The sequence below is a fragment of the Eufriesea mexicana genome, unplaced genomic scaffold (assembly GCF_001483705.2).
Source record: "Eufriesea mexicana isolate 0111107269 unplaced genomic scaffold, ASM148370v2 scaffold1653, whole genome shotgun sequence".
NCBI classification, from domain to species: domain Eukaryota; kingdom Metazoa; phylum Arthropoda; class Insecta; order Hymenoptera; family Apidae; genus Eufriesea; species Eufriesea mexicana.
This window is the reverse complement of record NW_016909884.1, coordinates 2,428,783-2,454,153: the sequence shown is the minus strand read 5'-3', so window position 1 is coordinate 2,454,153 and position 25,371 is coordinate 2,428,783. Positions and strand designations below refer to the sequence as shown.

The 25,371-nt window shown below is 31.2% G+C and overlaps 8 protein-coding genes across 9 annotated transcripts in view; 5 read left to right on the top strand and 3 right to left on the bottom strand.

The window, feature by feature from the left end:
• The window catches only part of Rat1 (5'-3' exoribonuclease 2 Rat1), a 31,584-nt gene extending 29,240 nt beyond the window's left edge, over nucleotides 1-2,344 (bottom strand). The window contains exons 1-8 of the mRNA XM_017902134.1: nucleotides 2,174-2,344; nucleotides 1,955-2,082; nucleotides 1,768-1,879; nucleotides 1,521-1,694; nucleotides 1,286-1,448; nucleotides 745-1,205; nucleotides 328-531; nucleotides 107-241 (exon numbers count right to left, since the gene is read on the bottom strand). Of these exons, the coding sequence (XP_017757623.1) occupies nucleotides 107-241; nucleotides 328-531; nucleotides 745-1,205; nucleotides 1,286-1,448; nucleotides 1,521-1,694; nucleotides 1,768-1,879; nucleotides 1,955-2,082; nucleotides 2,174-2,248 (1,452 nt within the window). The 5' untranslated portion in view covers nucleotides 2,249-2,344. The remainder of the gene's footprint in view (nucleotides 1-106; nucleotides 242-327; nucleotides 532-744; nucleotides 1,206-1,285; nucleotides 1,449-1,520; nucleotides 1,695-1,767; nucleotides 1,880-1,954; nucleotides 2,083-2,173) is intronic.
• Nucleotides 2,345-2,780: 436 nt separating this feature from the next.
• LOC108548839 (luciferin 4-monooxygenase) lies at nucleotides 2,781-5,023 on the top strand. Its single transcript, XM_017901962.1, has 6 exons — nucleotides 2,781-2,842; nucleotides 2,947-3,090; nucleotides 3,218-4,008; nucleotides 4,099-4,271; nucleotides 4,345-4,752; nucleotides 4,815-5,023. Exons 2-6 carry the CDS (start codon nucleotides 2,953-2,955, stop codon nucleotides 4,934-4,936), a joined length of 1,632 nt encoding a protein of 543 aa, XP_017757451.1. The 5' UTR covers nucleotides 2,781-2,842; nucleotides 2,947-2,952; the 3' UTR covers nucleotides 4,937-5,023.
• Nucleotides 5,024-5,112: 89 nt separating this feature from the next.
• Nucleotides 5,113-6,449, bottom strand: LOC108548874 (3'(2'),5'-bisphosphate nucleotidase 1). The gene is made up of 4 exons (XM_017902005.1): nucleotides 6,027-6,449; nucleotides 5,722-5,941; nucleotides 5,570-5,654; nucleotides 5,113-5,484 (listed from the first exon to the last, which is right to left on the bottom strand). The coding sequence occupies exons 1-4, from the start codon at nucleotides 6,382-6,384 to the stop codon at nucleotides 5,215-5,217; spliced, it is 933 nt and encodes a 310-aa protein (XP_017757494.1). The 5' UTR covers nucleotides 6,385-6,449; the 3' UTR covers nucleotides 5,113-5,214.
• A 13-nt stretch (nucleotides 6,450-6,462) lies between these two features.
• mtTFB2 (mitochondrial transcription factor B2) lies at nucleotides 6,463-8,975 on the top strand. Its single transcript, XM_017901934.1, has 4 exons — nucleotides 6,463-6,556; nucleotides 7,564-8,213; nucleotides 8,362-8,666; nucleotides 8,771-8,975. Exons 1-4 carry the CDS (start codon nucleotides 6,463-6,465, stop codon nucleotides 8,973-8,975), a joined length of 1,254 nt encoding a protein of 417 aa, XP_017757423.1.
• A 279-nt stretch (nucleotides 8,976-9,254) lies between these two features.
• LOC108548908 (uncharacterized) lies at nucleotides 9,255-10,160 on the top strand. Of its 2 annotated transcripts, XM_017902044.1 has the most exons (3): nucleotides 9,255-9,334; nucleotides 9,428-9,584; nucleotides 9,663-10,160. In XM_017902044.1, the coding sequence occupies exons 2-3, from the start codon at nucleotides 9,468-9,470 to the stop codon at nucleotides 10,119-10,121; spliced, it is 576 nt and encodes a 191-aa protein (XP_017757533.1). In that variant the 5' UTR covers nucleotides 9,255-9,334; nucleotides 9,428-9,467; the 3' UTR covers nucleotides 10,122-10,160. The 2 variants fall into 2 exon arrangements, with proteins under 2 accessions (XP_017757533.1, XP_017757534.1); XM_017902045.1 differs by lacking the exon at nucleotides 9,255-9,334 and having other exon boundaries at nucleotides 9,351-9,584.
• Nucleotides 10,161-10,783: 623 nt separating this feature from the next.
• Nucleotides 10,784-11,722, bottom strand: LOC108548910 (transmembrane protein 179). Its single transcript, XM_017902047.1, has 2 exons — nucleotides 11,520-11,722; nucleotides 10,784-11,446 (listed from the first exon to the last, which is right to left on the bottom strand). Exons 1-2 carry the CDS (start codon nucleotides 11,627-11,629, stop codon nucleotides 10,891-10,893), a joined length of 666 nt encoding a protein of 221 aa, XP_017757536.1. The 5' UTR covers nucleotides 11,630-11,722; the 3' UTR covers nucleotides 10,784-10,890.
• Nucleotides 11,723-12,788: 1,066 nt separating this feature from the next.
• Atg2 (Autophagy-related 2) lies at nucleotides 12,789-20,824 on the top strand. The gene is made up of 19 exons (XM_017902112.1): nucleotides 12,789-12,962; nucleotides 13,123-13,435; nucleotides 13,509-13,822; nucleotides 13,888-14,067; nucleotides 14,192-14,416; nucleotides 14,502-14,974; nucleotides 15,051-15,356; nucleotides 15,424-15,541; nucleotides 15,610-15,710; nucleotides 15,792-16,304; nucleotides 16,372-16,650; nucleotides 16,722-17,247; nucleotides 17,326-17,513; nucleotides 17,586-18,085; nucleotides 18,169-18,649; nucleotides 18,713-19,486; nucleotides 19,603-19,877; nucleotides 19,981-20,282; nucleotides 20,371-20,824. Exons 1-19 carry the CDS (start codon nucleotides 12,789-12,791, stop codon nucleotides 20,608-20,610), a joined length of 6,282 nt encoding a protein of 2,093 aa, XP_017757601.1. The 3' UTR covers nucleotides 20,611-20,824.
• An 872-nt stretch (nucleotides 20,825-21,696) lies between these two features.
• LOC108548811 (dynein regulatory complex subunit 7) lies at nucleotides 21,697-24,214 on the top strand. Its single transcript, XM_017901933.1, has 2 exons — nucleotides 21,697-22,053; nucleotides 23,914-24,214. The coding sequence occupies exons 1-2, from the start codon at nucleotides 21,697-21,699 to the stop codon at nucleotides 24,103-24,105; spliced, it is 549 nt and encodes a 182-aa protein (XP_017757422.1). The 3' UTR covers nucleotides 24,106-24,214.
• The last annotated feature ends 1,157 nt before the right edge of the window (nucleotides 24,215-25,371 follow it).

Genomic DNA, 25,371 nt, shown 5'->3' with positions numbered 1-25,371 from the left:
CTACAAATAATTAATAAACGTAATAATATATATAATATAATAATAATAATAATAATAGAGTGTACAGGAAAGGGGAGCAAAATTAAAGCAGAAATGTAAATTATACCTCTGGATACACCATACTTTCTAAATTCTGTTTATCATTTCTTTTTTCATCTGTGTGATAACTTCGATTATGAACACGCATCTGATAAGCTTCGTAACGTGCATTTTGTACTGGCTTAACACGTTCACCAATAGGCTATAAAATAAAAAAGATATACACATTAATAAGATATTATTAAAGCTAAAGACGGTTAACAAAAATTATATGAAATTAAAATGTACAATAGGTGCAAACTGTCCTGTAGGAATCCACTTTGGCCTATTATTGCCGACTGATAACCTCATCTTTTTGGCATGTTCACGTTGCTTAAAAGCTATCTCATTCTCTTGCCTTTTCTTGAAAATTTCGTCTTCAGCATCACCTAATTCAGACAGTATAAGTTGTACTCTGTCTAAATTTACATCTCCACTATCTGTTAAAAATCCCTAAAATTAATAAAAAATACTATTATTATCGAATATTCTTCATTTTATGTAGTATACATAATACAATTAATTTTCTTTAGTTTTCTATATCATTAAAACCTATATTGTTTTTATCTTCGAAAAATAAAGCATTTGATACATTTTTAAATATCAAAATTATATGATTAATAAAATAACTTTTCTTTATTTTTTATATTAATATACATTACCTACCTCTATTTTATATAGTGTCTTCGTATACATACTAACAAGTCTATCAATTGCCCCTTCTCTAATCTGCAAAGATGGAAGATGAGGAAGAAAATCATTTCCTACAAAGAAACACATGAACACCCAGTCATCAATAACTCGCTCGAAATCATATTTAAACGGTAGAGCAGGCATGTACAACTCTCTCTTTAAATATTCTCTGAGTACATTTAACCGTACAAATATGTACTGGCATTCAGATCCCAAATCATTTTCTCCTCCTGTCTCATCGACTTCTAAACCTGTACAATCCTGCATTTCGTGTCCTAATTGACCACATATATCGCATGGCTTTGGTTTATTTGGTTTAAATTCTTCACGAATAATAGTAAAATTAGGTTCATGAGTTGCAAGACCCAACATAATTAAATCAGCATCGGCTCCACACAAAACGTGCTGCGTATTAGGATCGTAATCAGGTTGTGCTATTACATGAATAAAAATATTCCAAATTTAATTTTCCATATAATATAGCAATATTTTAAACATCTATGTAACTACTTGCCTCTTTGTCTACGTATAAAATCCATTATCTTATGTTCTCCTTCACCTGGTACATTTGCATCACTCAAAATTACTTTTATATTTCTCCAACCAGGATCATTATTTAAACGATCATGTATATAATAATGTAAACACTTTGATAATCTTGCCATAAATGGTGTGCCCTGTAATTAAATTATATAAAAAATTGTTCTTCGTAAATATAGAGTTTAATACACAAAAAATTGTATACAAACTGGTGTAATACAGTTGCTATCAAAAAGCTCTTCTTTTGATTTTTCTGGAGGTAAAGTAGCTCCACGGAGAATTAATGTAGAACGTATTTCCTTTATTTCCTTATTTTTTTCTTGTGCTTCTTTCGAAGCTCTAAATCGTCTTGATCTTTGTTGATTCATTTTTGCTCTAGGTGCCTATAAATATAACAGCACATTTATAATAATTATATACAGATTTTTCAATAATTTCAACTCCACAAACACTTACAACTCCATCAATTGCCATATAAAGCAATTTTCTTGGTCTTACGATGCAAAATATGCGATCAATGCATTCAAAAATTGCTTCCATCATTTCTTCCTCGTTATTTGGTGCTGGCCTATAAAAATATTAATATTATTTAATATTTGTTTAACTATTTTACAAATTAATAATTATTCCACCAAACACTTACTTATCTTGTGGATGAGTGCAGGGATGTATAATGCCATTCATATCAAGATATAGGTTGTCAAATTCAATTCCATTTGGATTTGGTTCTGCCGAATTCACAGGCACACGTACACGCATCTTAGTTATCGGCTATAAAATTATGTTAAATTTATACTTTTTACACTTATCTTTGTGTATTATGAGCAAAACGTTTTTCATCCAAATACATAACCTAACCTACCTTCTGTTCTATACATTGCACTATTATAGAAGGGTACTTCCGACACAACCACCGAAAGAATGCTGGTACACCCATCTTCTGTTATTAATCGTTACGTTTCTACACACACCACGCGTCTTTTTTTTTATAGTTCGTCAAAAATTTGTTTATAAATTAAATGAGCACAGCTGTTTTCACCACTCACTCTTATTTAACCTATAAATAGATTTACAAATACCCTGGACCCTATCAGGATATACAATCTCATCTTATGTGCTGCCATCTTCAGTAGTGTATATACGTCATAAAATTGACAACTTTAAATCATAAATAATAATAAAAAGAAAAGATATTAATAGAATTTGGTTCTGAATAATATTTTAGATACATTTATTAATGTCATATTACAAATATAAACTTCTAAAGGAATGGTATTGAATAATTCATATGAAAATTAAGTAATTATTTTCCTTTATTTTACCACTTCCCTTATCTTGCCGATTTCATAGCCCTAGTAAGTGTGTAAAAAAGGAGTGTAAGTGAACTCAATAAAGCATTATTGAATATTTTGACTTTTGTATTTTCCACTTTAAAAAAAAAGTATACTTAAATAAATATAATCATATTATCTAAAAAGTTCATTCAATTCAATTTAATCGAAAATTGTAATTTTCTTATTTGTATAATTAGGTGGGTAAGTTTTTAATCTATTTTAGCATAGCCGTTCAAATAAAATTTTAGTAGTAAATATTATTGAATGTAAACTTTTTAATAAAAAATAATTATTTTTCTAGTAAGTGATGAAAAACAAAAAATTTATTAATATGCACGAAAAAAATATTTTACATGGACCATTGCCTATTGTGGAATTCAAGAATGTATCATTAGGACAACTAATTTTAAATCAATTAAGCATTCATGGTTTTTGGGTAGCACAAGTAAATAACCTTTTATTTTTTTTAAGTGTACAAGAAAAATAATATTGGCTTGTCAAGAAATATAGCTGCTGGATTTTTTGGTGGCCTTGCACCATTTCACATTAGTTAACAATATAAATCTTTTCAGATAAATGCTCATACAGGAAAAACACAAACATTTAAAGAAATATTAGACATTAGTCGGAAATTAGCAATTGCTCTTAATAAAGAAGGATTAAAAAAAAATGATCGGATAGCTATATGTAGTGAAAACAATCTAGAATATTATCTAGTAGTATGTGCTGCGTTTTATTTGGGTGTTACTGTTTGCCCATTAAATCCGCTTTATACAGAAAGGGAATTGAAACACGCATTAAATATATCAAAACCGAAGTACCTTTTTGTATCAACATTCGGAGCAAAAAACATTTGCAACAGTGCTCCACAGTTATGGTTGCCAAAACTTATAATGTTAACCGAATCCACAAATAATAAATTCCCAAGTATTAATAGTCTAACATCGAACATAATCATCAGTGATAATTTCTGTGCCTGTCCAATAAATAGTAATGATCATGTGGCAGCTATTTCATGTTCCAGTGGCACTACAGGATTGCCAAAAGGAGTAATGTTAACAGATAAAAACTTTTTGTCTGTAGTAACAAATCTTGCAACTGCATCACCTAATATTTTAAATACTAATACAACAAGCCTAGCATTGTTACCATTCTTCCATGTATATTCTTTTTCAGTAATGCTTGCAGGGCTTATTTTTGGAAATAAAAGTATTATTCTTCCACGTTTTGATGAAAAACTGTTCTTACATGCTATAGAAAAATACAGAATTGAACATATAACTGTTGTACCACCACTAATGGTATTTCTAGCAAAACATCCTATTGTGGATGAATACAATTTATCAAGTATTAAAGAGATTTGGTATGTTCAGTAGTTTAGCATGTTCTATTAAAAATATAATGCATAATTTCATCAAAACCTAAAGATTTATTTGCCTCTATACTTATTTAGGTGTGGTGCAGCACCTTTATCTGAAGAAATTGCAAAAATGGTTGCAAAAAGATTAAATGTATCAACAATAAAACAAGGATATGGATTAACAGAAACTACTTTGGCTGTAATAAACTCACCTGATAATAATACTAAATATAAGAGTGTAGGAACATTAGTTCCTGGAATATCAGGTAAGATGTAATTAACATAATTAATGATTAATCTTTTATAAATTTAATTTTAATATGTCTTTTTTATAATTAGCAAAAGTAATACCAATTAACGAGGATGAATCAAGCAAACCTTTAGGACCAAACAATATAGGACAATTATGTTTCAAAGGAAATTTAATAATGAAAGGGTACTGTAATAATGAACAAGCTACAGCAGCAACAATTGATAAAGATGGCTGGTTGCATTCAGGAGATGTAGGGTATTATGATGAACAAGGCTATTTCTATATAGTAGATCGTTTGAAAGAGCTTATTAAATACAAGGGATTTCAAGTTCCACCAGCTGAACTAGAAGCAATATTATTAACATGTCCTGAGATTAAAGATGCGGCAGTTATTGGACTACCACATGAAGAAGCAGGAGAACTACCAACAGCTTTTATTGTTAAACAAGAAGGATCTAATTTAACAGCAGAAAACGTTATCAATTTTGTAAATGGTAAATCTTTCAACTAATCTAATAATCATTTAATTTTCTTTTTTACATCAAGCACGTTTCAGAACGAGTATCGAGCCATAAACGACTTCGAGGCGGTGTTAGATTCGTTGAAAATATTCCAAAAACTGCATCAGGAAAAATTCTACGTCGCGTACTGCGTGATATGCTCAAATCAAAATTGTGAAATATCGACACAAAAAAATGAAGCAGTATCAATTTAAATGTATTATTCCTTTGTATTTACATTCATTTCAATAAGATTCGAAGAACATTATAATTATAAATATTTACTGAAATGACGTTTTATTGGAACATACTTTTTGTAAACGAAAGTTAATTTTGCATCATATTATTCAAAATTTTAAATATAAAAGAAAACGGTTAGAAGTCTGCTACTCTGGTCATATTATTGGAATATATTGATATCCTGTTTAATTGTATGTTAAAATATTTTCTATAAAGTTATGTACATTGCTGTCCTAACTTTTGCTTTACTTCATATGGTATATGATTTAAATACCATTGATGAATTTGACCAGGTGCAGTAGCTAACACACCTCTTTCATTTGAATATGTTGTTTCTGCATTATAAGAATAGTGGTCCCCATAAAAATCAGTTAATGTGCCACCAACAGCACAAAGAATAGCCTCAGGAGCACAAGTATCCCATCTTTTGCAACCTCTACTAGCATGCACATAAGCATGAGCTTTTCCTTCCATTAAAAGAATCACCTGTTGTGAGAAAAAACAGTAATAATAAACTCATTTAATATAACAATTCAACTATACATAGTTTAAATTATACCAATTATATTACCTTATATCCTGCACCACCAACTCGTAAAACTTCATTAGGATATAAGGCACTTATAGCTGTTTGAACATTACTGTCTGAATGTGAACTGAAAAAATATATATTTGTAACTTTTTTGTTATTTAAAGTAATCACAATTTGATACCCTTTTGTACCGTGTAGTTGTAATTATTCTTTTTCCATCTGGTGGTGCAATTGGTGTAAATCCACCAAATCCGATACCATTAATGCCCCAAAGAGTACGACCTAGTTCTTCATTCTCAGCATTTTTATAATATGGTTGATGAATTACACCACCAACTGCTCTATGTCCAACTGCCACTCCTACTAATACTGTAACATGTTCTACAAAGCCTTGTGTATACTCTAATGTTCCTAAAAGTATTAACTTGATTTGGCACATTTGATAAATGAAATATGTTTACATAATATAATTAAAGTAAATAATATACATATATACCATCCAATGGATCAACCCAAATGCACACATCCTTTGGGTCAATATCTTCTAAATGAGCTGGTAATTTCAATTTTAACACTTCTTGATCTGCTTCTGTTACAATCCAATCAGATGGTACTTCACAATTAGATGATTCTTCTTCACCAATAATGGTAATGTTGGGGAATTCATGGCTTAATGAAGCAATAATACATTTTTGAGCACAACGATCAGCTTCAGTTTGTAAATCATTCTGGCCTTTGTGTACTATATTCAGACCTCCATGAGTCATAACATCTCTTATAATTTTACCTGCTCTTATTGTAGCAGATACAGAAGAGGCTACTATTCGTGATAATAAACAAACACTTTGTGCCATTTTGCAATTATTCAGAATATTATTAATAAATATCCACACAGTTTTCCATAACAAAGAGCACTAGATCCTTTATTAATAATGCTTCAAATATGTACTACACATAATCATTCTGGATCACAAACTGTACAAAAAATTATAACAAAAAGTTTAGAAAGCAGTATTGGTTCTCAAGGTTATATTAAGTAATATAAGAAAATATAGTGTCATAAGAATTCATATTAATTTCATATTAATTTTTTAATATTTTCAGTGATAAATCAAATAACAAAATTTTGTATGTATATTTTTCGATTTACATATTTTTATATAATTAAAGCAATATAAATGTAATTTCCAACATATACAATGAAATGTAATCAATAAATTTCTTTTAATTTTCCGCCTTATGTAAATTTAGAAAAAATGTAATTTGAATACACAATATGTACATGCAAAATAAATCAAATAGTCTTTGAAATCTATGTAACTCTATTTATTTCGAATAAAAATATTGAAAATTTTTATTCACAAATTGTGTTATAATTCCAAAATCATTAAATTAATTTTTTGGTTTTATGTAAAAATATATTAAAGAAATTAGTGCTAATTAAAATAATAATGAGTAATAAAAAATAATTTATTAATAACAAAATAAGAATAAAAAATAAATTAAAATACTTACAAATTCGTAATACAAATTCAGTTATATATTAATGTACAGTATTATATATTAAAGTATATATCAATATTCGTATATTGACATTGTACAATGATGTCAATGTACACAATTTTTTCAATATCTTTCTTTCTCAAAATCTCATATGTAATCTGTTTTTTATGCAAAATTTTACCTGACTCTCTATATCATAAAGCAAAGATAGTAACACCGGTTTTGTAAGCATATCTTTTAATATAATAATAAACTTTTGAAAAATACATTAAAGTGACATTCCTTTAAACATTGTTCTTAAATGATACATATATCAAGCAGTGATGTACAAATATAACCTTAAAAATATTTTACATTATAATAATTATTACTGCAAAAAATAATAAATAGAATGTTATATCATAAGTTAATAATATTATCGATTAGCTGTTCGTTACGAATTAATAGAACACATTATAGTGTTATTCCTTATTTCACAAAAAAACGTTTCTCAAATTTAAATTTTATGCCATTATCATATCTTAATATAGAGTTGTCAAATAATATAAAATTTTTAAATGCATCAAATTATGACAGTAATCAAATTTCTTTAGAACTTTCTAAATATTTACAAAATATCAACCCAGAATTTAGAGAGAAAATTTTACAACATTATTTAACATTAAATTTAAATAATGTTGATCCATATATAATAAATAATGAAATAAGCAAACAATTTGTAGCATTAATTAAAGATGATTTATTAAAAAATATGACTTATGTAATTGAAGTGAATCCAGGCTATGGTTTAATAACACAAAACTTATTAAAAGCTGGTATACCATTTATACACTTATGGGAAAGTCATAATGAATTTTACCCTGTGCTACAAAATTTGAAAAATATATTTCCCAATCAAGTGAAAATAACACAAGCAAATCTTCTTAAAATGTCAAAAATGTTGAATTTAAATAAAGCATATGAATCTCATACTTTTAATACATATAATAGGCATATAAGTGGCCTATTTAATAATATATCAAAGAGAAAATGGGAGGAAGAAAGTTGTATGCAAATAATTGGAATATCAACTAACTACAGGTTTATAAGGCATTTAATAATAAGTACAATATTTCAAACAGGCTTTATGATGTATGGAAGGACAATTTTTTACCTTGCATTATCACCGTCTATATGGGCTGTTAGTACTATAATTATAAACTTCCTTCATATATATTAAAACATTCAGTAACATTTTTTTACTGAAATAAAGTTTAAAGTGTTATTCAAAAATATATATTTATACTATTAAAACAATTATTGTAATTATCGATTTACTGTATTTTTAGAAATTGACGTGTCATGGTAGTGGAAGTTCAACAAATTATATTATGTTTAATACATTATTTAATTATACTGTATTTGGAACACTAGATAGGAAAGGATTCTTACCATGGCAAAAAATTAAAAAATCAAACAATAAACATAAAAATGTTTTATTGCAAGCTGATAATGAACTATTTTATCTTGTCAAAATAGAACCCAGGCCTGACCTTCTTACATTATTTCGTGAGAAAGAACATTTAATATACTTTTGGCATTTTGTTCGGCATCATTTATATAAATCATCATCGAGAGTAATACCAACATTGGAGTAAGTATAATTGTATAGTAATAATATTTAAAATTTTTTATAAATTAAATTTATAAATAATTGTCTGTACTTAATTTCTCTTACTAATCTCAAATTTCTTTTAGGAAGATAATGCCAGGTTTTGGTATAAAATTAATAGAAAAGAATTATAATATTTTTACTCAGTTTAAAGAGTTAAATTTTAATCAAATGCTTGATATATATATGGAATTTAAATCTTGGCCTGAATTTAAACAAAGTTCATTTTTACCTGGTGCAAATGACATTTTGGAAACATATGAACCATACAAAGAAGGAGATAGTAATTAAATAAAAATTAATTATGTTATAATTTATAATGCTATATTTTATTCGTTATAAATTTATATTTGTGAAATAAAATTTGAGTTAATGATTTTTACATTCAGAGTACTGAATAAATATTTTGTTTTTTTCCACATCCTGAAAACATATAACTGTACAGTAAAAAATAGTGGGAGATAAAATTCATTTACTAATAAACACTTTCTATTGATTGGTTATTGATTTTAATTCTCTTATTGTATTGAACTAAGCTTGCCCTTGAAATCTTAGGGTCACATCAGGTCACTCAAAGAAACATGGTGAACTACATAGTGTAATCAGAATCTTTAGTTAATATCTTCATTTATTAAAGATTATTTGATTATGTAAGTCAATTCTATACTAAAATGTTGATTAGTGCAATTAAATTAGATATTCAATAACCTACTATTTTCAAGAAAATCGAACGTTTGTTCCAGTTTTATCCTAAAAAAAGAGGTGTAGTATCATACATACAGAATGAAGTGGATATTTTTTGGTGTCACATTAATAATATGGTGTTATATAATATCTTGTCAGGATATTGTATTTCCAACTGAAGAAGAAACGTCTCACGTAAGCGGCAACAATGCGACGGTAACTATATTTAATAAATAAAGATAATAAAGGAAATTAATATAATATGATAAAAATGAAAAAATCATCATTGTTTAGATAACAGAACGTATACCAGTATATTCACCAGATACATGTCCTGAAAATATGCTTCTTTATCCTGGAGATGGAAATATAAGTACATGGATATGTGATTGTAGACCTACATTTTTATATTTTCCATTGAATAACAGTTGTCATGAAGCATATAGGCAAGGACCATGTACACCACAGAATTATGTTGTACTTCCCAAGAATGAAGTTGTACCAAAATGTGTAAAAAATCCTTGTCTAGAGGATGGATTAGTACCATATAATAACACATGTTATCGTCTAAAAACTATAGATAGTCCTTGTAATCCAGATGGAATTATAGCAGTGAATGAAACTACATTTGAATTAGAATGTGTACCAACAGACATTGCACCATTCATAATAATTCAAGCACCTAAAAGGCAATGTCCTGCAGGAAGTCGCAGAAATTCTCTTGGAATATGCAGAGAAACAGTTGGAATATGAAGTAATATATTCCAGTCCATCAAATGTTTGTTTTTTATATAGGAAGGCATTTATTCATTTGGCATTTCACATATAATAAATTTCGGTATATTGTGTATGATTTAGATATATTATGAGAATATATAACATTCATATTTACAAAATATAATTATTAGTATATTTAAGTATGCTTATTTATAATATGAAATTCTTAGTTTATATACATTTAGTAACTCTATACATCTGTACTTACAAAAGTTTGTATTAGCAAATAGTATTTTAAACTTCTATATGCAATATATTTATGTGATCAATAACATGTCATTATTATGTAATTTATATTATTTTTACATATTGTATATACAATTGGACAAAAATACAATACAATAAAATATATTTAACAATCATTGATATTATTTAAATTAAATAACTGATTAAACTAAAAATATTATACCTAGATTCTAATACTAGTTATGAAAGGAATAAATTGTAATTTTACACAGTCTTGTTAAGTATAAGGATAAATATCTATGTAATAAATTAAATCATTTAAGTGTAAATTATATCTATTTTAACATTATAATTTTTCACTTTGGTAAACAATTTTTTAACTTCTTTCAGATTAAATAATCATATTAAATCATGTAACATGATTATAGTTATATTGATTATAAACTGTGCGTTTAGGAAACTGATTTCATTGGATATAAATATTTCTCTGAAGAATACAAATAATAGGATAAAAAAATACTACCATCTTAAGATTTAAACATTTTGCATAATTATATGTTTAAGTCGATTCTTGTATCTCATTGCTACTAGCAGCTTCTATTAATCTTTGTCTCTCCCTATACATTGAAACTTTCATGTTTTCTAATTGATGATATCGTAACAATTTTAATACTGCAAACACTGACAAGCCAACCCAAATAGATAAACTGGTCCAACTACCAAACTGAGCTGCACCTAATTCAATATGAAAACCAGATGTATTTATATTATCAGCTTTATCAATATCATTCCCAGCTGCCAATTCACATGATGGAAATCTTTTAGTCATACACTGACACCATGTCATAAATCCAAGTGTAATAATAATTGCAGCAATTAAAGTGATTGTTGTAAGGAATATTGTACCAACAACATCTATGAACGCAGATAAGAAAGAACTATCTTCTCCACGATACATAAATACAGAAAGCCGATAGATTTGTATTGCAGATGTTAATAACAACATCAAACCAACAAATATTGTATAATTACAATAAGCTCGTGAAGCCCAATTCACTACAAATTGACCATCTGACTCTTGCCAAGTTCCAGTTGAGAACAATAGGCAATGTCCTCTGTAAATAGATATTAAAAATGTATAATATATTTTAATATTATTTATTATGCCTTATTTAAAATGATAACTACCTAAATTCTTCCTGATGCAAACTCATCGGTATGATGATACAAAGTGACAAAACAAGAGCAACGACATATCCAGATATTTGACTTAGAAGCAAGATATTAGTTAGTGCCATTTTTCAAATGATAAAAGAGGATGTACGTCTCACAATATATTTATACAATTGTTAATTAATTTTTAGTGAAGTACCGACAATCTCAGTGACAAATCGTCCATTTACCACACATCTGAACTTATTAGTAAACTATATACGGAAATTACATTGAACATAGACACATTCAGGTTAGTAAACCTTTCAAAAATAATCCGCATCGGTTGTAACAATTTTTAAAAAATTTATCTAAATGATTCAATTTTAAACAATATTTAGGAAAAAGAAAGTTTTCTTTTAAATATATTCTTCATTAACGCAGCAAAAAAGGAATTTGAAAATTAATTTAAATTGCAAAAAATAAAAATAAATATATAAATGTTAAATAATTTAACGTGATTTAAAAAATAATTTACATACGCATTTTAAAAAGAACATAATAGAAAAGATACATTAAAATAAACATATTTAAATTATGATATTTAAAATTTTTAAAGATATTAAAAACCATTTTTTTCATACATATGCATCCAAACATTTATATAACAATATTTTAATAAAAATGATTTGTATCTACATTTTATATGTTTTAAGTCTGATAAGAAATAAGTTCTGTTTCTTTTAAATAGTTCACAAAAAACAATATTCGTAAAACAGGACACAATTTAATTTCTTTGTTAACGCAAATTTATATATTATTTCAGTTATCAAAGTAAAATAGAAACAAAATTAATCATTAATAAATGTGAAGAACTACAAGTAATTGAAGATGATAAAATTTCTACATTGCGTAGGATGAAAACACAGAATAAAATTTTATCAATACAAAAAACGTAAAGAAATATTGGAAAAACCAAGCATCAGTGCATCTCTTTCCATAGTCAGCTGATTTCAGTCAATGAGACACCAGTGTTTCATTTCGTAGTGTTTGTCGCGTGTGTGTGTGTGTAGTGCATCAAAAGGAAAATATTACGCAGCTAGAACCCCGTTATATCCGAATCACTGTATTATGTTAAGGATCATTGCACTAAAGTGGACACGTGTTAGAAAGATGGAATTCACGTGGATAAATTGTTTTTCTTACATTGTACCCGAATAACAGGCCTAATATAAAACGTACGACGAAAATTACTTTCGAAAATCCCATGCTTTCATAGATTAGATTGTCAAACGTGGGTATAAAATGTCTTGGTTGGAATGCATTCCTTGGTCTCAAGGGATCAAAAAACGAGCTTGTAGATACCTTCTGCAACGATATCTAGGTCAATTTTTAGAGGAGAAGTTGACACTGGATCAGCTTACTGTAGATCTGTACAATGGAACTGGTCGTGTAATCAATGTCAGCCTTGATGTACAGGTACTGTCATTTTCTTTGTTTCAAATTTTTTTGTTAGTCTTCAACTAACAAAAAAAAAAGAAAAAAGTAAGACCATGTGTGTAATGATTCTTTTGTTTACAATACTAATAAAAGTTAAGGAACCAAAAAAAAGTTATATACATGAATGTTATCATAACAGGCCCTTAATGAAATGGGAGAACAGCAACAACTTCCATTAGAATTTGTTGATGGCTTTGTATCTGAAATGTCTGTTAGTATACCATGGTCAGCTTTACTTAGTGAAGCTAGTTATGTGGAAGTAACTAGTTTGAGATTAACAGTACAACCTAGACAAAGAGCAAAAACTGGAACTTCAATGTTTGAATCCATGTGGAGTTCTATGACATCTAGCATGCAACTTGCACAAGAATGCTTACAAGAAGATGCGAAAAATGCTGGGAATTCACAGCCATTAGAAGGAGTTGAATTGTTTGCACAAACTATAGATTCAAGTAAGAGTTTAAGAAAGATCCAAAAAATTATAAATAAGGTTGTTAAAATTTAAGTAATATTTGTTTATTTCAGTTTTATGTAGGGTGAAAGTAAGATTTATAGATACTATAATACGTTTGGAACATGTGCCACTAGATTCTTCAACAGGAGTTGCAATAGAAATGTGTATAAAAAATCTGGAATATTCTGATGAAGCAGGCTTAGATCCAAGCAGTACTTCTTTAGATCCTAGTCAATCAAATAAAGGATATGTTGTGTCAGCATTTGCAACAAAACGATTTTATTTAGAAGGGGTGACCTTTCATACAGATGAATTTCCATCTCGAGCAAGAACTTTTTCTAGGAGCATCATAACAACAAGCAGGGGTTCTACACCAGATTCAAAAGTAACATTTTTTATTGGATTTAGTAAAAGAAAACTGAGAATATTTTTTGAAATTTTCTTTTCTAGAATTCGGATGGCCACTTCTCTTCTGCACAAATATCTCCGACTCAAAATATGCAAAATCCCCTGGAAGGGAATATTATTAATAATCTAAGTGAATCAAATCCTATAATGTTTGCTAAATTGGCAGGTAGACAAGAAATAAGATTGAAATTAAAGCAAGGAGAAAGTGTTTCAGGACCAAAGGTAAATGAGAATAAACAACTTACACATTCTTTTATTCAATGTAAAGAAAATAATACTCTTATTAATATTGTTAAAGTAATTATAAAGTATTTGGAACGAAGTTAAAGAGAACTGATTACTTTAGGTAGAATTAGAAGTGACACTGGGATCTTTTACTTCATTTTTAAGTCCTCGTCAAGTGCATGTGTTATTGGAATTAGGGCATGGACTTGCTTCTCCCGATTTAGAAGATGTCAGTAATGTTGCACCAAGAACTTGTACTGAGAAACCTATGGCTGGTAGTGACTTCAATCGCGTTGAAAGAGAACTTATTCATCAAATACATCCAACTCAAGGATTACGGTCCATGGTACAACAAAAATGATCAATAATATAATTTGTAAAACTTCGGAAAATCAATAAAATATATTAAATTTAAACAAAATTTCTATCAGGACTTAAGGCACACGCAAGGTTGGTCGACGGCATCTTTAGACGAATCCGATAACAAAGACGAGTTTTTACCAATGCGGTTACCGGATTCTACATCAATGAGTGATTCAGTCACGAGCAATAATATCAGTATGGACGGAAGTATACTATCTAGTAGTATTAGTTTAAAAAATTCAGCAACAAACTTACCAAAGCAACAGAAACATAGACATAGCGTGGATAATAGTCCATCTACAGAAACGTCTCATTTTCACCTGAGGGTATCTTCTATAGCTATTATTCTACTACACGAAGACATATTGACTACGTGTGTAGAAGGAGGCGGTCTAACGTGTTCTAGCATACGTCAGATGAAAAATTCGGCGGACGAATTTTTCAAACAAATAGCAATGTTTGCAGCTGGAGGATACGGGAACAAAGACTTCGATAAAGCATCAAAAGTACTTTTGAATGCATGCCATTTAAGTCATATTAGGTATCTAGGATATGATTAATCGTAAATATCAAAAGGTATAAAATCTTCCATTAATTTTTCGTTATTTATTATATAGATTACTTGCTGCGCCGCTAATAATTGAAGAAAGAGAAAAGAATGTTTTGTTTTCTGAAGTATCTGGAACATTAACTTTAGCTAGCTTAGAAATTGTAGAATGTTTAATCGATTCAAATAATTCTGAAGCAAATGGAACTCCACCAACAGAATTTGTAGAATTGCTTACTTTTCCAAAAGAGAATTCAACGAACTTTGGATTTACTAATAAAACGGATTTTAAAATGAAATTTAGATATGTATCAGATATTCAAAAGACAGGATGTGCACAATTTGTAAAAAGTGCGAATCCAAATACAAAAATTGAGTAAGTGTGTTTTTGAAGTATATTTATTTGAAGTAATTAAGCATTTTTTTGTCACTTTTTTTTTTAGTATTGAATTAGAACCATGCAAAAGCGAAGTGGATATAACTATTGTAGATAGAATATGTGCTCTACTTAATCCTCAACCTATTTGCGTTTGTAATCCTGTATCTTATAATAAAAATACTGTAAGTTGTAAATTTTCATGGTATAATTGTTTACCAAACAATGCTTTACTAAATATTATAATTTTTAGAATCAACAAACTTTGTTTTATCAAGCCATAGAAAGTCCTACATCGTCGGATTTTGCTGCTGTTATAAACATATCCTCGTCACAGTGTACAATAAAATTAAGGTAATTTACGTACAGGTACAGGGAAACAAAGATATCGTATCGAAATTGTAACATATTTCATAAACAATAATTTAAAAATAGGTTTCCAATACCAGATTTGAGACCGTTGCACGATATGAATCGAACACCATGGTGGAAAAGATCAGTGAGGACAGATTACATGATTTTGAAAATGAGAGATGCACAAATTCATTCTCGTCCACATTCAATTTTTTCAAAGAATCGTCTGCATTCTGTAAAAAAGCATTTTGAAATTCAATTCCGAAAGTTATTATTCTCATATGCAGAAACGGAGACAGATGAACCATTGAACATAGGCAAAGTTACAACTCATGAAAAAAGTAATGCATCATGTCAACAAGTTAACGAAGGATTTGGTTGGGCTAGAATAGTTATGACAATTTACCCACAACGTTTAAACGATCAGTTGGAAGATAGCTCTGAAGGAGAGCCGGATTCTAGTTTCGATGAAACTCTAGAAAATACGCCTAAATATCAGCCATCTCCTTTCAGTTCAAAACGTGTTATTCATGAATCCGATACGCCTCATTCCAGACCCCATACTCAAGGCGATAAAGATGATTCAGGACAAAGGTTCGTTTGATAATATTTTTTAATTTCTCAGATAACAACATCTCGTCTCACCTTGTTACTTTAATAGAGAGGGTGAGGAGCTAATTATACCAGGAAGTCGGGAAGAAATGCTAGAGTTCATGGATGAAGGCATTCGTAGTTCTAGAATACAATTAGAAATCAACTTTCCGTGTGTTTCCGTCCAAATACCATCTAAACATCTATATGAATTGCTATATAATAGATTCAATACTGATCTTTTTTTATGGAAATCATCAGCACCAAGACCGAAGTATGGTATGCACATGGAAAATCATATAGGTCTTGATTTAGCATCTACTTTGTTACAGGAATCTGTTTATCCTAGGTAAGTAATGTTATAAAAACAGATAATCTTTTCTCATATTCTATAAAAATATTTATATTCTTTTGTTTTAGATTTAGTACGTGTAAAAGTAGAATCCAGTACGATTCCGATTCAGATTCAGAAGAAGAAGGCGTATTTCATTCTGCAGCCGATAAAAGCTACAGACAGCATCAAAATAAAATATCGAAGAATGGTCAGAGTAATCTAGCATTAACTTTGAATATAGATCAAGGTCTTCTCTCTATGTACACTCCTGTTCGCGATTCAATGCGGAACGTCATTCCTGGGCAACAAGGTGAATTAATAATTCGAGTGAACGACGCGACGATATTTTCAGTAACCACGTATAAAGGGAATACAAATTTGGGTTACGTTTGTGCCATGATAAATGAAATATCTTTGGATCATTGTGGATTAATGACGACTCCTTCGCAACCACCTACATTAAGACCTATTAATAGCGACATTCCGCGACATTGTCAAAATGCTATATATAAAAGCGATCTAAACTCGAACGTAATGGGAACGTACAATAATGATGATATGGTGATGCTTGCTATTAGGATACAAGCTGCTCATCAGACACACCGTATTAAAGTTGGTTTGCGAGAACTTTTGAATCATGATATTATTTTTATTAATCAATTAATTAATTATAGAAATGTTTTGTAATAGACTTTCAGAGTGGCAGTAGGCATAAGAAATGCTACATTGAGACATAGAATGTGTAATACTGGTACATCATGGTTCACACAATTAACAGATTGCTTAGACGTAGCCAATCATCCAGTTGCTGGATATTCTCCACCAGGAATATTGACAGAATTGCACTTGCACCTTTGGGATTGCGCGATCGATTATAGGTTCTTATATTTATAGCCTAAAACAATATTCACGAAGTACAATAGTGTAATAGGAATTTTATATAATTTCAGGCCAATTCATCTACCGTTGAGATCAATCGTAACTCTCGGTAATTTCAGTGTTTCTAGCAATATTGCTGCGCATACAAATACTTCAACGTTGCGTTTTATAGCAGAAGATATCGCGTTGTTCATATCTAATAAATTAGGGAAAAATATAGATTTAAAACGAGATTATGTATGTGTAATGGACGTTGGATTGTTTGAATTATCGTTGAGGTTGAACGATAAAATGTGTGGTGGTGCCCCTAGGGTAGATTTAAGAGCAAGCAACAATGTGTTACACGTTCGGACTTGTTCGGATTCTGGCCGTGCTCTTATTCAATTGTTAACTTACTTTGCAAACGATGGAGACCTTTTACCGAATATGGAAAGTACTGAAAGTATCACAGTACCGAGTTCTGGTGACGAAGAAAGTCTTCTTGGGGATGAGTGTATTAATACTCTGAGTAAGAGTCAAGTCGAACGCGTTAATCGTTTGATGAAAGAAGCAATGGAAGAAACAGTAAAAGGTAATACTGAGTAATGTGAAAGATTCGAATCGTTTAAATATATATCGAATAATTATGAATAATTGGCAACAATTGTGTTATAGGCATACCTTCGAACACAGATGATAATGCATTAGTAACTGAAAATCAGGTCGAGGTGTTCTTTTTTCCCGACGAATCTCATCCTGCTTCGCAAGCAGTACCTGAAATGTGTAAAAGTCCCGAACAATTTATTAAGACAGAATGTAATGTAGAACCTGAGGATCCGAACGAAGAATTTTGTATATTAGGAGAAGAAGCAGGTACAGGAATTATGCCGAGACATGGGGTGCCAGAAGTTCGTTGGCTCTGTCAAGAATCTTTAAGGATAATAGATAATCATTTCGCGGTTCCCCTTGCTAAAACTGACTTACTTAAGGCACCAAGACATTTTCCAGCTCCGATATTAAGATATACTCTTTGTGAAATGACCTTGGTCTGGCATATGTATGGAGGGAAAGATTTCGAAACTTCACAAACAATGGCTAAGAAACAAGTCATTATCAATGAAAATATAGTTCGTCCTAACACGGCACCTCAGGATAAGTATGTATTCCGATCATTAAATATCTGTGCCAAGAATTCATATGAATTGTATCATGTTTTTAGAACCAGGTCGCCATGGTGGGATGGTGTAGCATTCAATAAATCCAATCCAAATGAAGTACACTTTGAAAGTGCACCAAATTCGCCACGAAGAAAATGCAAAGAAATAGCTGATTGGCAAGTAATGGGAGGTCCTGGTCGCCGTCATGATGTTTTAATGGAACTTCAATTAAATAAAGTTCGCTTCCAACACGAGGTTTATCCAGAAAATACAGCAGAAGCAGCGAGACAAATATTATTAATAAACGAGATAGAAATTAGAGATAGATTGGCATCCTCGCACATTAACAAGTTCTTGTATCAATATAGTAGCGAAGCGAGACCAAAACAGTCTTACGCTAACATGTTTGCCATGAAGGCAGTCCATGTTAGACCAGATCCAAAATTAAGTGCTCAAGAGTGTTGTTTAAAGCTCAGTCTACTGCCGTTACGATTAAATATCGATCAGGATAGCCTATTGTTCTTGATAGAATTCTTCAACGAATTGAGCAGCGGTTCAAAGCAAGCTCAAGAGAACGCTAATGCATCTAATAATCCGCAGTCCTCTCCAGTGTCCAAACAAGGTACGCCGACGCATCATCCACCAGTTATGAGTGTAAACGATTCCACGCCTAAAGCTCCAACGCCAACGCCAACGCCAACGAATACATCGCAGACCGATATTATAGATCCGAATTTATTAATACTCTTGGAGGATGAATTGATGATTAAGGAAAACAATGTGAAGACGAAAACGACACATGAGGTTCATGAAGATTGTCAACCAATATATTTTAGGTAAACTAACACATGATATGATATTCAGATAGATAGATAATATTCAAGTAATAAGTATCAAACGATAACCTTGTTGATATATCGTATTCTAAAATTTGTTTTGTTTGATTCGACAGGAGTGTGATATTTTCCCCAGAAGTCCTTGTTAGATTAGATTATCATGGAAAGCGTGTAGATCTTACTCATGGATCGTTAGCAGGACTTCTAATGGGTCTAGCGCAATTGAATTGTTCAGAATTAAGACTGAAAAGATTTACATATCGACACGGACTTTTAGGATTCGATAAGCTAATAACGTTTTTACTTTCCGAATGGTTACAAGATATAAAGAAAAATCAACTTCCGAGTTTACTTGGCGGTATAGGTCCTATACATTCGTTGGTACAATTATGTAAGTATATTTTTAATTATATTACTGTATTTTACTCCGTGTTCTAGATATAATATGTAATAACGTCATATATATTCGAGCAATGATTTGCTTATTGTCACAGTTCAAGGAATAAGAGATTTATTCTGGTTGCCTATTGAACAGTATCAGAAAGATGGTAGAATCATTAGAGGACTCCAACGAGGTGCAAACAGTTTCACGACGTCTACTGCAATGGCAGCGTTAGAACTGACTTCTAAATTGATACATGCTATACAAAGTACGGCCGAAACGGCTTATGATATGGTCAGTCCTGGTCCCAGTGTGAGGTGTCATCACAAGGGACAAAAAGGACGTCGGAAAAGATATAGTCAACCATTGGACATTCGAGAAGGAATGACTAATGCTTATATGCTAGTAAAAGAGGTGAAACGTCGAATGCATTCAAAATCATAGAAAATGCTATTATATTTCACATTAATTGAGTAGTACATGTGACTGTTATGTATTTTAGGGTTTAGGAGAAACAGCGAATCAATTAGTTCGTGTAGCCAGTGAAGAACACGAACAAAAAGGAGTCTCTGGTGCTGTAGGCGGCGTATTACGACAGATACCGCCAACAGTTGTGAAACCAATTATTTTAGCTACAGAAGCAACTAGTAACGTTTTAGGTGGTATGCAGTCGCAATTAGTACCGGATGCTCGTCGAGAGGCTGCTCAAAAGTGGCGACAAGATTCAAACGATGCGAACTGAAGTTGTTCGTTTGAATGGTGATATGGTTCGATATTTCTATCGACCTTGGTGTAACATATGAATCCATGACGCGAATAGTAAGAATAATAATACGGAAGAGAAACGCGTACGAAGTTCTTTTTTTTTTTCTTTTGAAATAAGAAGTCTATGATAAGTAAACGTAAATTGACTCGATGATTCGTAAATGTGAATGTTACGAAAATTTCTTAGACCTGATCGCATAAATTTTCTTGAAAAGACGCAAGTCACCTTTCATCATGATATAATATATTCGTATAATTATATGTTTCAGTTCCATTGGTTTTGTTACATATTACGAAAAGATCGATGCAATTTGTTATATTTATAGTTTATAAATAAAATCTATATATACTATCGTGAATATCGTCTTCACAGCTTGTATGTACTTTTGTTCTAATGACGCGTATGTTTTATACCAATGATATGTATGTAAAAACTTTCATTAATAAAATTATGATGCTTATTATTGCATGCCACTTTCTGCATGAAATATAATTTTACCGTTATAACGTGCTAGGATTAATATTCGTATGCTTAAATATCCGTAAAATGTTTAAATGTGTCGAATACAAGTTTACCTATTGCCGATACCCGAAGCATATCTAACGTTTACGATCTCTTTTGCAGATGTCATAACGTGAAATTCTTGTAAATATACGCCCTCTCGGATCGTAAAGAAAAACTATATGAAACATGTGATAAGTTATCTATTACCCGCAATTTTACTAATTTAATAAAATGTCACGTAATTTTGTATTCTAGCTGTGATACTCAATATCAAGAATGTAACAAAAAAGTTGTAAACAATATGTGCATTATATTCCTACAATTAATTACGTAATTCAAACATGTACAGGACGTGCTGCCGTCTGTCGAGTATTTTAGAAACTATAATATTTGAGAAACACCTTGTTTTCATAAGTTACCATGACAATAAACAATTGCCTAGGAAATATTTGAATTCTGACATTCTTCGATACAGGTAAACACCGATAACAAAAGTGAATCGAAGTTATAACGGCAAAGTTGCTAACCTTAGTTTCGTCATAAATTGCTTAATTAAAGATGGACGAAGCAGACGAAAGGATTGAATTTGAAAGTTCTGAAAGTGCATCAACATTTACGAAAGAGGAAGATCATAAATTAGAGGAGAAAGAATTCACTCATGAGGGACTCCTTAAAATAACAGAGAAACTCATACAAGAAGTGCAGCAAGAATTATGTTTGATTAAATTATGTTGGCCGGAAATTGACCGAACAAAAGATGTTTACCTAAAAACACTTCCGAGTAGTTATTGTACCATCAGTGATAAAGAGAAGCTGCTCGCGTGGTATGCTGAAAATTTTCGACAACAATTTCACGTGAAATATCCAAATCGAAGACCGTTGTTGCTTGTGCGTGAAAATGAATGTGGCGTACAAGTAAGTAAATCATTAAGTATATAGTAATAGAGTTCCGATTCAAACGAAATTTCAACCCATGAAAGGTTCGTTTCCATCGTACCTTGTTTCTAATTCATAATCCATGTATCATCAAAGATAACACAATGCTCCATGCACAAATTATGTACGTAACTGGATTAGAGTTTGGATCATGGTGATGAATACTTTTTTTTATGAAAATTTCAGTTGTTTAAATAATTCTGTTTTTATTTATTTTTCGTTTTGTTAAAATTAATAATTTTTAAGTATTAAATTAAAGGTTAATCGAAAGACTCGAACGTTAATTTCGATTTATCGATTCCTTTCATCTACGATAATTTCTCGATATCGATTTATTTATTTAAGACCCTCTCTTACGTGATTGAAGTTTCTCGTTTGTTAAAAAGCAACAGAGGTTCGTTTTAATCGTTACAAATTAATTTTCATCGTTGGCGAATTTTTTGTGGCCAAAAATCGGATGAACTTCATTACGGTTGTTTTTTTCCTAATACGTTCAAGATAGTGGACAATAGTAATGTACAGGAAGTTGATTTGTGTACTTTTTAAACTCGATGTGATAGCTTAAAAGATTCTCCAATGTTTATACATAACATCGTATATATTTACATTACACACTTTTCTGCACATTACAACACGTGTTGAGTTATTTCTTTTATCTAAACAGTAAGTAACCTTTATACAAACGAAAGAACGGTCGACAAAAGTATAGTCGGTGCGAAAAAAGAAACAATCCGGCAGCGCAATCCACCTCCAACGAGTTATTCTTCGAAACGGAATAAACCTGTAAGTCTTACACGTTCGAGTATCGTTTAGTTAAAGGAATCTTCATTTCTCGTTACTCGCGCGACTGTTTTTCGGTTTGTCGGTAAAAAGGATAAGTTAAAAAATTATGCGAATACGTTCGTGTTTTATTTGTTTTCTCTTTTTTTGTTTCTCTTGTATTCTCTTGATAAATACTTATTTCGACTCATCGTACAAAAGCATTATTCTCTGTATAAAAATTCAAACGTATTATAAATAAAATTATCGGTATTACGGTTAAAAAAATTTATTGAGTCGTTCAAGGTGTTTTTCAAAGGTAACGAGGAATGTCATTCTCGAGATAGACTCTAAAAGTTTCTCATTATCGTTAATTCTTCCTTACTCGTTTGCTCTTTTTTTTCTTTTTCTTTTTAATTCAACTAATGGAAATATAACTGCGTAATAGGAATCTTTCTAATACACTCGAATCTCCTCTTCTACAGTCTAAATAATAAAAATAAACTTCGCTATACATTTATTCATACATGCTTCAAATGTTCTACAATACATGGTATGCACTTTGCGTGCAAGTGCACGGTCACAGTCTTATTTACACGTACTGTCACTTGACAGCACTTTCTTCACTTTGGTTTCCTGTTGTTTGTTGTTTTTATAAATATACTTTGCTAACCGCAAGATTATTTCCCTTTAATGTATCAAACGTCTTGCACCTTACGTGAACACGATAGGAACAATCGTTTTACGAGACGTGATCTTTTATTCGGGAAAACCGCATCGAAAGAGGAAAACAAAAATGACTGGTAAATGCTTCGAGCGTGTCTCTCGAAAAAAGTTTTCGTTTCTATCGATAAAACTAATATGGCAAATCGACTCGTGTAACGAATTCGTATCGCGATCTATGTTATCGACAGAGGTGGTAAGGAAGAGACCGATAGAAAAGGAGGAATAAATACACGAAAGGAACGAAAAGAGAGCGTTTCGGGAGTAATCTTGCTGTAACAAAGTAACGTTAAGAGTTAAGAAAACAAAATCACGAGATAGAAAGTGTCTTTATAGTTTAAATCGCTTCTTGTGCAGAAATTCGTGTCTACGACTATCAGACGAAGTACGCTGCCATATCCGGAACTGTACACGTGGCAGGGGTGCAAAAAATTTGTCAGCGACTATATCGAGTACGAGCCACTGAACAAAGCACTCAGTATGGTAAGTAGTCAAACGTGTTGTCATCAAACATCTTACTTCGTAAAGCTAAGCGACGAAGGTCCTTAAATATATATATTTTTATATATAATATATAATTTCTCATCGATATAACAAACATCGTCTTGTCGGTTTTTCATCTCGATTTTTCTCATTTGTTTTGTTTGGACCATTTAGTTTCGTGCGAGTCGCGTGCACACATTATTTTAAACCTTATTATTATTTACCGTACGTAAATAACCCGCTAACAGAACGAGAGGTAGAACTGTTTGGGAAAAAGCGCAGTCCACAATTAAACATTGTGAAGCCATTATTTTTCGTTTTTAAATATACTCGCGAGATAATTAGAACATAACCGCAAACTAAAATGAACGCGTTTTCTCGACCGTAGATAACGTAGATCGCGACCTATATTTCCGACTTGTGGTATTATCTCTGTCGATGATCGCGTCTCATCCAGGGACAAACGCAGCGGGGACAATTTCGTCAGAAACAAAAAAAGAAAAAAAAGACAAAAACAAATTTTGAAACGCAATATCTTTCAGCGGCCAAAAAGATCCATAATCTTTTCTACATTTTTATCCGACCGCGAGGAAATTCCCGCCGCGCGCACACGTACGCACTTACACTAACGAATGATAGATTGTAGTCGATAATAATACCTCTCTACGAACATCTTAACTTTTATTATAATTACAACAGTCCATTCACGAATTTGGTATATCCTCTTATGTACAAGGTTTTAATAAGGAAATTGTAGGGTTGTTGCAACCCATTTTGATTCAGCCCGACTCCTAAGGTAACTTAGAGGAAGAGGAAAGAAAGGGAAAGGGGGGCGGTGAGAGAAGAAAATAAGGAAAAAATCACGGGGAGCGGGTTAAGAAACACAGGATCGTGGGTCGATTCGTTTAAATTACTAAGAGGTCCGACGCGATGGGGGTTGAGCGGAGGGCAACACAGTTTTTCTCGTTCGTATTTCTCTCTTCCCCACATACACACACGCGCGCGAATCGGAAACGCGAGAATACGAGGTGTACACGAATCTCAATCGAAACGATAAAAAAAAGAGAGAAAAAAAATAGGAAAAGAAAAAAATAAAATAAAGAATTCTTTCGAACGAGACGCGAAGTGTTCGACGGTAGGAGATCGACGACCGTGTGTCGCGTACGATAGCACGAGAAGAGAAACAGCCAGAACTTTTTTCTCACTCTCTCCGTCGCCCGTTTCTTCGCTTCCATCATCCGTCCCTATGCCTCTGTCTCTGTCTCTGTCCGATTCAACCTATCTTTTTTCCACCTCACGAGTCGCAGCGTTGGCTGGCGCACGCGCAAACAC

Excerpts from the sequence above, each read along its gene's own strand:
- LOC108548839 (XM_017901962.1), top strand. The coding sequence starts at position 2,953 with ATGAAAAACAAAAAATTTATTAATATGCACGAAAAAAATATTTTACAT. Across the intron at positions 4,272-4,344 it reads ATTAGTTCCTGGAATATCAG|CAAAAGTAATACCAATTAAC; the intron begins GTAAGATGTAAT and ends TTTTATAATTAG. Across the intron at positions 4,753-4,814 it reads CGTTATCAATTTTGTAAATG|AACGAGTATCGAGCCATAAA; the intron begins GTAAATCTTTCA and ends AGCACGTTTCAG.
- LOC108548874 (XM_017902005.1), bottom strand. The coding sequence starts at position 6,384 with ATGGCACAAAGTGTTTGTTTATTATCACGAATAGTAGCCTCTTCTGTA. Across the intron at positions 5,942-6,026 it reads TTGGGTTGATCCATTGGATG|GAACATTAGAGTATACACAA; the intron begins GTATATATGTAT and ends TAATACTTTTAG. Across the intron at positions 5,485-5,569 it reads TTGGTGGTGCAGGATATAAG|GTGATTCTTTTAATGGAAGG; the intron begins GTAATATAATTG and ends TTCTCACAACAG.
- LOC108548910 (XM_017902047.1), bottom strand. The coding sequence starts at position 11,629 with ATGGCACTAACTAATATCTTGCTTCTAAGTCAAATATCTGGATATGTC. Across the intron at positions 11,447-11,519 it reads TTGCATCAGGAAGAATTTAG|AGGACATTGCCTATTGTTCT; the intron begins GTAGTTATCATT and ends ATCTATTTACAG.
- LOC108548908 (XM_017902044.1), top strand. The coding sequence starts at position 9,468 with ATGAAGTGGATATTTTTTGGTGTCACATTAATAATATGGTGTTATATA. Across the intron at positions 9,585-9,662 it reads TAAGCGGCAACAATGCGACG|ATAACAGAACGTATACCAGT; the intron begins GTAACTATATTT and ends ATCATTGTTTAG.
- Atg2 (XM_017902112.1), top strand. The coding sequence starts at position 12,789 with ATGTCTTGGTTGGAATGCATTCCTTGGTCTCAAGGGATCAAAAAACGA. Across the intron at positions 13,436-13,508 it reads TGCACAAACTATAGATTCAA|TTTTATGTAGGGTGAAAGTA; the intron begins GTAAGAGTTTAA and ends TGTTTATTTCAG. Across the intron at positions 17,248-17,325 it reads ATCAGACACACCGTATTAAA|ACTTTCAGAGTGGCAGTAGG; the intron begins GTTGGTTTGCGA and ends GTTTTGTAATAG.
- mtTFB2 (XM_017901934.1), top strand. The coding sequence starts at position 6,463 with ATGCTTCAAATATGTACTACACATAATCATTCTGGATCACAAACTGTA. Across the intron at positions 6,557-7,563 it reads AAGCAGTATTGGTTCTCAAG|AGTTGTCAAATAATATAAAA; the intron begins GTTATATTAAGT and ends ATCTTAATATAG. Across the intron at positions 8,214-8,361 it reads TATCACCGTCTATATGGGCT|AAATTGACGTGTCATGGTAG; the intron begins GTTAGTACTATA and ends CTGTATTTTTAG.
- LOC108548811 (XM_017901933.1), top strand. The coding sequence starts at position 21,697 with ATGGACGAAGCAGACGAAAGGATTGAATTTGAAAGTTCTGAAAGTGCA. Across the intron at positions 22,054-23,913 it reads AAAATGAATGTGGCGTACAA|AAATTCGTGTCTACGACTAT; the intron begins GTAAGTAAATCA and ends CTTCTTGTGCAG.